The sequence below is a fragment of the Phoenix dactylifera genome, chromosome 13 (genome assembly GCF_009389715.1).
Source record: "Phoenix dactylifera cultivar Barhee BC4 chromosome 13, palm_55x_up_171113_PBpolish2nd_filt_p, whole genome shotgun sequence".
NCBI classification, from domain to species: domain Eukaryota; kingdom Viridiplantae; phylum Streptophyta; class Magnoliopsida; order Arecales; family Arecaceae; genus Phoenix; species Phoenix dactylifera.
Genome location: NC_052404.1, coordinates 8,890,278 through 8,900,636, shown reverse-complemented (window position 1 = coordinate 8,900,636; position 10,359 = coordinate 8,890,278). Strand labels below are relative to the sequence as shown.

The 10,359-nt window shown below is 40.4% G+C and overlaps 1 protein-coding gene across 1 annotated transcript; it reads right to left on the bottom strand.

Moving 5' to 3' along the window:
* Positions 1 to 945: 945 nt before the first annotated feature.
* On the bottom strand, positions 946 to 2,386 carry LOC103720403 (expansin-A2-like). Its single transcript, XM_008810087.4, has 3 exons — positions 2,155 to 2,386; positions 1,737 to 2,049; positions 946 to 1,625 (listed from the first exon to the last, which is right to left on the bottom strand). The coding sequence occupies exons 1-3, from the start codon at positions 2,312 to 2,314 to the stop codon at positions 1,322 to 1,324; spliced, it is 777 nt and encodes a 258-aa protein (XP_008808309.2). The 5' UTR covers positions 2,315 to 2,386; the 3' UTR covers positions 946 to 1,321.
* Between the last annotated feature and the right edge of the window lie 7,973 nt (positions 2,387 to 10,359).

Below are 10,359 nucleotides of genomic sequence, written 5' to 3'. Positions count from 1 at the left end.
AAAGCCGCCTCAATCAAAATATATGTTGTGGGTATCTCATGAGCTCTTAACCAAAGTTGCCAATTTGAATTCGAACATGCCCATGTTACTGGTCGGATGACTCCTTCAATCAAAATTTATATTGTGGGTATCTCATAAGCTCTTAACCAAAGTTGTCAATTTGAGTCCAAACATGTCCATGTTACTGGTCGGATGACTTATTTCTCCCCCTCCCCCCTAAAATAAATAATAAAAAAATCATTCCTTTAATGTTAAAAAAACGGGACCACCAAGCTATTCGTGGCTAGTCATGTCTGGATATATAGATAAATTAAAAGTGACCTGCTAGTCCTTATGAACCATATGCTTGCACTTTGCTAGGATGGCAAAAGGCTTCAAATTGTATACCTCTCCCAAAAAAAAGAAAAAAGGACTCATTTCTTCGAAGTTGAAAAAACCTAATCACCAAGCCATTCGTGACCAATCATGTTTGGACATATAGGTAAATTAAAGGTGACCTGCTACTCTCCCTAAACCCTATGCTTGCACGTTGCTAGGATGGCAAAAGGCTTCTAGATTCATATCCAACTCAGATCTTCCATATTTGGAACCAACACCAATCTGAAATTTATACTCTTTTGGATTTCATAAATCTTGCCTAGGTCGCCTTGTCGGGGTTGATTAGTCTTGGGATGCCAACCATCCATGACACACTGAGATGTATGGCATGCACAAATATGTTATCATCAATTGAGCATGGGCATCGACGCGCTGTGTATCATCCCACATATCTCATAATAAAATTCAGGTCCAACTAGCGCCCGACCAGAAAACCAAATTTGAACAAACCTGTTGTGCAAACGGGTCAGGTTAAGGCCGACATGTTATTCCTGAAGCACGGCTTCTGGGCCTTGTCAGAAGATCCTTAGAAAAAAGAAATAATATAATAACAACTAAACAATCTACTGCTGCAATAAACAAATTGCTTATTCTTATTAGAGAATAATTATCGGTTACAAATATGATGCTTGAAATAGACAAGGCAAGCATCATGCTTGCCTGCAATTGATATAACATCCTCCACACAATCATATTCTACGTTGAGGATTCCCATTCTATACCCCCAAGGCCTATATTTCTTAATCGCCACAAGGCATTCAATCTAAATTTGCAACAAGAAACAATGACAAACGTCTATCTCTAATACGTTTACTATTTAGGCCTTCTCAGCGGGTGCTAATAAAGCCACCTCAGCATTCAACCAGGCCCAAACCTCTCTCTCAAAGAGAGAGAGGCCTCCCTCCCTAACCCCAAACTCTTGAGACCCTTAGCAATGCGAGGCCTAGAATTGGCCTCCCTCAAAGGTCTGGCCGAACTGCCAACCGGCCGGCACGACGTCGGAGCTGGTGTCGGTCCTCCCGTCGCTGGTGGTGACCTGGAAGGAGAGGCTCTGGCCGTCGAGGTAGGCGTTGCTCTGCCAATTCTGGCCCCAGTTTCGCGACATGGCCTGCCACCCGGTCTTCGACCCCTTGATCGACACCGCATGCACGTCACCGGCCCCGGCGACATTGCTGATGAGAACCAAGTTGAAGTAGGAGTGGCCATTGATGGTGAACCTGATCCCTCCCTTCTTCGCGCAGGGGACCCTACGGTATATATATACAGTAGCTGTTCATAAAGTCGATCACTTATAAAGTACTACAAACACTTCCGAGTTACTGCTTGATTAAGAGATCGGTTCCGTATTTAATGCTCACCTGCGGAAGGAGATGGGGACGATGCCGGCCCGGTACTGGGCAATTTGGAGGAAGGCAGGCTCGGCGAGGTCAAAATGCTGGAGGGGAGGGTTGCACCAGCCGCCGTTGTCGTTGGAGAGGGCGTAGTTCGGGGGACAGAAGTTGGTGGCGGTGACGATGATGGAGCCCGGGCGGCACCACTTGGGGTCGTCGGCGCACCGCATCTCGTAGCACGCGCCGCAGCTGAGCCCGTCGTTGAAGAGCGCGGTGCTGAGGGCCGCGGTGTTGGTCCCGTAGCCCTGGCTGTAGAGGTTGCCATATCCACAAGCCCCCCCTGCAGCCACAACACCAAACCGTACCGATGAGGAGAAGTTGGCGAGCAGCTAAAACAGCGAGACAAGTAAGTCTGGTTATCCCAGAGAACGTCGGATCAACTCACCCATTGTGCCGGAGGCATCGCCACCGCCGTAGAACGTGGCGTGTGCGTTCTGCCATCCGGAGTCCCCCGAGGCTTGCGATGCAAAGAAACACAAGGAAGAGAAGAATAAGAAGGAGGAGGAGAGGACGGAATTCGAGAGCAAGCACCTTGGGGACGCCATTTGAGAGGACTACCAAGGAATGGGGGAGGAATGGGAGGTGTTTGCTGCCTGGTTGGTGAAGACGAAGGGGAGGGAGTTCAGGCCTATATATAGAGGAGAGGAGGTGGGTGGGGTCGGTTGCTTCTCGCTCTTCGTATAAAGGGACGAAGTAGGTTGGTGTCACGCTTGGGCCCGGGCAAAGGCTTGGAACGGATTGCAGCGATTATAGAAATCAAGCGCACATGCAAATGTTCCGGGCGAAGTACCAACCGCTGAGCCCAGTTCGGGCCCCTCACGCACATGCACCTCCTTCCAAGGAATCTCCACTCCGTGTCTCGGTCCAATTTTCCACCGCCATAAAAAAAATGTGATATTGATAAATATGCACAAATCTCCCTAAATATATGGATACAGGGGAGGCTTGGATATATATATATATATATATATACACACATGTTGCAAACAATAATATAACATAAGCTATCAAGCGAACTTTATGCAACTGCACAATTAAATGAAATTTGTGCTTACCAAATAGTTGGTAGAGGCCTGCACATCGGATGTATTACGTTGAGGAAGCATACGATCGTATTTAATTTGAGGTGGGAAAGATAAAATTATAATTACTATATATGTTGGGACAGTCTATCATTTTATAAATATTATGGACTTATCAAAAAAAAAAAAAAAGAAAGGTCACAAAATGCATTTTGAACTATGTTATTCGAACATCCTAAATAATGGCACAAGAGCAATAACTTTTTTTGCATAGAATGCTAGATAACGAGGAATGGGGCAGATTAATGAGTCTTATCTAATGATTAGCATCGATCTATGGTCTTATCTCTTTCTTCAAGCAAGATGTATATTCTATAATTCTATCAATTTAAGCAGTAATTGTGTTCTTAGAATTGTTGAGGCATTCTCTAGTTAGCCATGTTTTTTGTGTTGCTTCAACGATCCTTTAGATTACTCTTAAATGATCGAATCATCATTTGAAAGATGTAAGGATTTGACAAATCATTCATTAATAAGTTTTTCAAATCTTTCATGAATTATTTATATTATGTATTGCTACTGTTACTGCCTCTAGTGTTGCATGTTCACCTATGCACAAGCCACGAAGGAATCCATCACTCTAAAATGTAGCCTCAATTTATTTGTAATATACATATCTTTTTAAATTACTTCTGAATTTTGGTGATATTTTTATCGCGTCATTCTTTCGATAGGCCACCATAGTTTTGTGGTTTCTAATATTTATTTTTCGTGTTAGCAAAGAAAAAAAAAATAAGGAGTTTTCGTGGATAGAAAAATATTCATAAAGATAACGCTAACTAATTAGGTATGTACCATGTAGTCGTGCATGTGCTATCAATCGCTCATTTATGTATGCCTATGAATGAAGCCCATGAGTCATCATAATAGGTGGCACGCACGGTTCGTTCACATAGGCACTATTTTTTTAATTGGCAGCTGACGTGGTACGTTGGCACAATAAATAGAGGGCAGTTGCTCCTGCGCCGGTTAACCGTGACAAGTAGCTTCATGACGTGTAACTTTATTCACACCTTCTGCGCTCCGCTTGTTACTTTGGCAATCAAGGTAAGTGGGCCATCCAAAATAAAGTCAAGGGATATTCTTCTAAAATTTTCTAATTGCCTCCACCTGCATAGCTTTCTAATCTATGTGAAATTCCTGCTCAACTTGGCTGACCACTCATTGGATCATCAACTAGCCAGTTTATTTTTGTTATCAATAGCCTCCCTAAAAGTTAAACCGAGATTATCTATTAAATGCCTATGTTTATGATGCATTACCTTATCTTCCCCCCTCTTAGTTTTCTATGACAGGAACTATCTCCACTCTTGGGATTTCATACTTTTTTTGGTACATCGGCTGCTCACACTAATCTAGCGTGAGCCTAATCAGCAGTGTCAAGAGAGAGAAGACAGCTCAGTGAAGAAGAAACAGTAGAACTCTGAGTCCAGAGAAACTTACCGAAATGATGTGCAGCATAGGAGGCGACCTAGTCAGCAGCTCCGTTCACCTTTTGGTAAACATGCACGGCCTAAAAGGCATCACACTCCCTCACCAACCATTGTATGTTGCCTAGGAGTGGATGTTCTGATCTCCTCCTCTTCTCATTTAGTATCCACTCAATCACCACACCTGAGTCTCCCTTAAGGATGATGCATCCAGCCCCTAACACCTATCTTGCATAGAAAATATTCTTCCACACTGTTCTGAGCACCGCCCCAATAGCTAATGCCTCAAAAGAGTGTCGCCCTGTCGCTGCCATTTGGCAGGCTCCCATCAAAATTCACACTTAAATTCGTTTGAGCTTGTTCTTTATTTTAGTACTTCCAAAATGTTGTACTATATGTCAACATAGAATTTTTGAACCAAAGTGCAAAACGCATGAGGGTAATTCCATTGTCGGCCAATCAGTATATTGAGCACACCATGTTGGAAATCTTATGGTTGAAGTACTGAAATTAGCCATACGTGTTCCTCGAGCGAATCTTCCCATTATCATGAGACGTAACTTTAGGATACTTAATTGGGCACTGAGGTTGGGGTTGCTACATTATATCAAATATTGTCTGGGGAGTTATCATTAGATGTGTTATTTAAAGTATACAAATCATTGGTTAAGGAGTAACTATATTGATATTCTTATCAAGGAAGGTTCGATTTCTAGTTTCAATTATTCTCCTATATTTTGGCATAGGATATTGCATACATACACGTGAAAAGCCAATGCAAGCATGACCCACCACGTTACGAGTACATGAAATCCCGGGCCTTGCGGCCTGCCTATCGTTCTTTTGTAGGCTTGCAAACCATGCCACGTGAGCTACAAAACTTTAGGATTTTGGATCATTTGAGAGAGAGAGAGAGAGAGAGAGAGAGAGAGAGAGAGAGAGAGAGAGAGAGGGTTAATAGGTTGGTATTAATATTAAAATTTGCTCCGATGCAAGCCACAATAAATAGTATGAAGATCAGAATTACTGAAGAACTAATTTTTTTTTGGAGGAAATTGCTAGTTTTCCTTTAGAATGTAGAAATATCTTGTTTGACATTACCTAATGATCTTTTTCAGATCATGCATGTGCTTCTAGGGTTTAGAGAAATCTAGTCGTGCTTGTTGACCTAGATGTGTTCCTACCAAATTGACTGCAAGGGAAACGTGATCACTAAAGTTCTCATTAAAACTAGATCTATTGATATTAGACAAATGGAATTCATGATACATGTCCCCTTTATTTTCCCCAAACAAGATGACAACATATGCTAGGAGCATTTAAGATAAATATGCCATACATTCAAACTGAGTAGCGATATTTTGTTGAGGATCACATGTGAGGTTTAGTCTTATATAAAATAATTGATAGAAGGTAGATGGATTGATATAGATCATTAAACCAAAAATTTAATGGTTTAAACTTTTAGGTTGAATAAGGTTCCAACTTGCATGCCAAGAATTTTTCTTCCCAACAAGTGCTACAGAGCCTAAGATGGACAATCTTGGGCAAAATTTCGAAGCTGCAACATTGCTCGAATTGGTGGCTTTTGTGAATAATAATAGCATATGAGCTGACAGAGCTTGAGTTGTGATAGCTAAGGTGTGCTGATAAAAAGTAGACTCTTATAAGGATAAAGTGAAACTCTTGGATTGGAAAGGAGACACGCTAGTCGAAGTACAGTGTGGCTCTTGTTAAGGATTATGTATTGAGATTGACTTAAGAAAATATAAAATATATAATTAAATCTACCTCATTTTATAAATTTAAACTTATAGAATCAGTTGTAATTTTAACATAGTATCAGAGCAGAGGTTCTGAGTTTGATTTATGTCTCCGCACTTTTTAGCCCCATTATTAAAAATTTCACATGTTAGGCTCACCCATTAAAAAAAAGTCCGGCCCATATGTGAGGAAAAGTGTAAAAAAATATAAAACATATAAATAAATCTACATCATCCTATAAAGTTAAGCTTATAGGACAAGTGGTAATATTAACAAGACTCATATGAAATAATCAGTAAGATGTAGTGATATAGATAATTACATGCAAAATTTACCAGCATAAGCTTTTAAGTTGAATTGCGTTCCAATTTGACCATCAAGATCTTTTCTCAGTTAGACTCGAATTTTCCCTTTCTTCCTCCCACATTCTTCATATAGTGGCCCACATCTTTTCACTTTTCCTTATCTTTTTTGCGCTATCATTTAGCCAAATTGTACAATAACGCTGCAACCTTTTTTTTCGTACGTGGGATACCAAGATCAAGACTAGCGATCCTCAATGCCCAAGAGATCAATATCTTAGACCCAACTCAAACTTAAGAACAGCCCGCAGGACATGTGAGCTTTGTCCCGTTGGGCTGTCGGTTAGGCGCCGAGGAAAATGGCCCAGCAAGGGGCTGTCTCCTAGTCCGGCGGACCGAAGCCTATGGATGAGAGGAGGTTGCTTTCCATGAGAGGAAGCTAAGCAACAGGAGACGGCAAGTGCGAGAGGGACAGGCCACATGCGCTCTACTTCCTCTCTTCACCTTGCGATGGCATTCAAACCTTGGAAGCCGGTGGCGGGCCCAAGCACCCATGTGGTGGGGGCCCGTTGCAATGATCCTGGCTTGGAATCATGCAAGAAACGTTTTGGGGGGGGGGGGGGGGGGGGGTGGGAGCATAGCCGTTGGGATGTCACCCAATTTGGCAATTTGAGATATCCTACAGTTATGTACTCTGCCCCCATTAAATAGGTGGTTGTGCCTTAAAAATGGCTTTTCCTTTCTTTCTCTCCTCCATTTCTATGCTTGATTCAACCCTGCCTAACTTTTTTTTTTTTTTTTTTAAGCGAATGATTTATATAGTTCTAAGACGGACATATCCAAAAAAAAATCAAAAAAATTCCAAGGGAGGAGGTTTGTTGAGGAGCATGAGCAGCGGATTTTCAAGGTTAGTTTTCCAAAGTCCAGTGAAGGAGACCGTATGAGTGGCTAGATAAGACAGATCAATACTTTGATGTGTATGAAGTTCTACGGGTTGATCGAGTAACCCTAGTGAGTTTTCACTTAGAGGGTAGAGCTAGCCGATGGTGAAGGTAGATCCGGACCTTGTATGAAAAGGAGAAAAGAAGATTAGATATTATATATATATATATATATATATATATATATATATATATATATATATATATATTAAAAAAGTGGTGTGGGTCCACATTATCAAGCTGGCTTTTCTCGTAGTTACGAGTTGAGATGGGCTCATCCATTCATTCATTGCTCGATTCTCGCTCTCCCTCCCTCTTTGGTGTTCGCTGCTCAATTTACTGGTTTCATAGCGCAGTCACGGGTTTTGCAGTGCACGAGAGGAAGGAATAAATGATGTCAGTTAATTTAGATCTCAAGTACCACTCAATCAATCACCAAATTACGAACCGCAGTAGCAGGGTGATCTCTGGTATTTTTGTTTTTGGAATTTCATGGATCTCATGATGGATATGCCGACTTAGAATGTCTTTTAAATATTGTTTCATTAACAAAGCGAGCCGCTTTCATGTGTCAAATGTATTATCATGCAAAACAAGTGAAGCTCGCAAGAAGGCATATCTTATTTAATTACCTAACGTACATATAGTGATATAGATATGTGCCCATTTGATTGGTAGATGATGATCTTCAGTTTGGGAGATTGGAACAGGAATCCAGTGAAACTAAGTTTGAGAGAGTCAATCTCTTTCGATCTTTTCTCAGTTGTATTGTAAGATAATGGGGCTTTCGTACAAATGCAAGTAAGTATAAAAGCTGAAGCAATGAACTTTTACCTTATTTTAAAAGCAAGGGCCTAAAATAATAGCAGAAGAAGGTTAGGTAGCTTGGGGTATGAGATGATAAAAAAAAATTATGTAAACTCAAGCTACTACTTATTAAGGGCAGGATTTGGTATCACAATAAGATTGCGCCATTATGACATAAATATTATAAATTTAAAAGATAGAAATAACTTCTATACATAAAAAATAAGGCTGTATATACTTGATTCTCTCTAGAACTCCAGAAGGCGAGAGCCCTGTGCATTGAAAACTCCCTCTTAATGCAACAACTAGCTAGCAAATGTACCCAAGTGAAGGGTAGGAATGTAGGATGCTTAAAATGTTTGGCAGATGCACAAAACACATAGATTTGTTATATAGTAAGCAAGTTGGTAAATTATCCATGCTAGATGTTACAATTCTTCAGAGGAAATAGAATCATCAGCCTCAAAATGCATCCACGTAAATTTATATTAAGACTATCTTGGTTTGCTAAGATGAGTCATTTATTCAGGTCTTTTAACAACATTATTATGACCGAAAAATGTACATCATGCTGTTAGGGAAATTAAGCCCTAGTGGACAAAATTTGTGCATTTTAGAAGAAAGGATTTTAAAAATATTATAAATGGATAAGATGATGATAGTAATTAAGAGCACTCGATACTGACTAGTTGGGAATCTAAAAACGTATCTCTACAAAAAGCCATTTATCTACTTAACATCAAACATTACCGAGACTCTATATGTTATAGGTGTAGGGATGGCAAAATATGACCCGATCTGTCAACCGGACCCGTGTTCGACCCGCCATAAACAGATTTGAGTTTGGCCTAAACAGGTTTGAATCGTAAACAGGTCGATCTGTTTAACCTGTTTATTAATTGGGTTGGATACGGATTTTAGGTGTCTGATCCGTTTAAACCGTTTAACCCGTTTAACTGTTGGGCAGGTTAAACAGGTCTAAACGGGTTAAACAGGTCTAAACAGATTAAACGGGACTAAACAGATCTAAACATGTCGAGTTGGACAGGTTAAACAGGATGGGTTGAGAAGGTTAAACAGGTCTAAACAGGTTAAACGGGTCGGATCGGGTTGGGCAAACAGGTTAAACAGGTCGGGTTGGATTGGGCAAACAGGTTACCTGTTTATTAAACAGGTTAAACAGGTCGGGTCAGGTCGGGTTACATGTTTATTAAACATGACAGGTTCAGGTTGTAATTTCTGACATGTTTAATAAACAGATCGCGTTCAGGTTTATGATTTTCTGACCTGACCTGCATGTGATCCGACCCAACACGATTGCCACCCCTAAATAGGCGGCAGTATGCTTGCGGACCAACCCATTCTCTCCGCATTTAAAAGCTCCAAGAGGAAGAGAAGTCTTCTAGGGTCATTAAAATTTCATACACGGGACAGAAGGCATGCATAAAGAGCTGAATTTTTTTCTTTCTATGATATTGAATTTTTAAGTTTATTTATAGAAAGAAAATTTATTTCTAAAATTGATTATAGAAAAATAGTCAGCAACGAACAAATAGTCCAATACCATATTGCCCGGCATGTGAGAAGCATTCAATGGCCACCATTAAAAAATGGATGACTATCAAAGAAGATGTCCTTATGTATCGTATATGGTGCATATTATTTGATAATTTTTTATCTTTTGATAGCAACCATCGAGCACCGTACCAAACTCTATGGTGCACCGCAGAGGATCCATGCTTACAACAAAAACAGCTGATACAGCAGCAGGACACATACCAAATATTGAATAACAATACAAGCTTTTACAAACTACCTCATTTACGTGCAAGGGGCATACTGGATGGTGGAGGGTTAGAAAATGATCAAATTAATTTTCTTTTCTGGTCAAATATCAACTTCCTCTTTAATCATTGGCTTTCTGAGGTTTCCGGTAAGCAAGTGTATGTCTGGGTATCTGGAAAGAAGCAAGCTTGAAGGAGTTGATGTGAGCTTGTGAACATTACCACAGCTTTCCCCACTCCATTGTTGGGGATAAAAGAGCAACCCACCTTTCAGAAGCATTAACTTCCATCCTAACTCTACATGCCCATCGTCTAAATCAACGAATCAATCTTTTCCATTCATGGTAAAACAAATAACAAATCCAACAGTAACGATTGTTAATGAGCATCATCAAGAGATTTTTCAAGCTGTGTAGCCGCAAAGAATGAAAAAGCTTTCAATTAAAGTTCCAACAGAAGCAGGACAGAGAACAGCCTTGT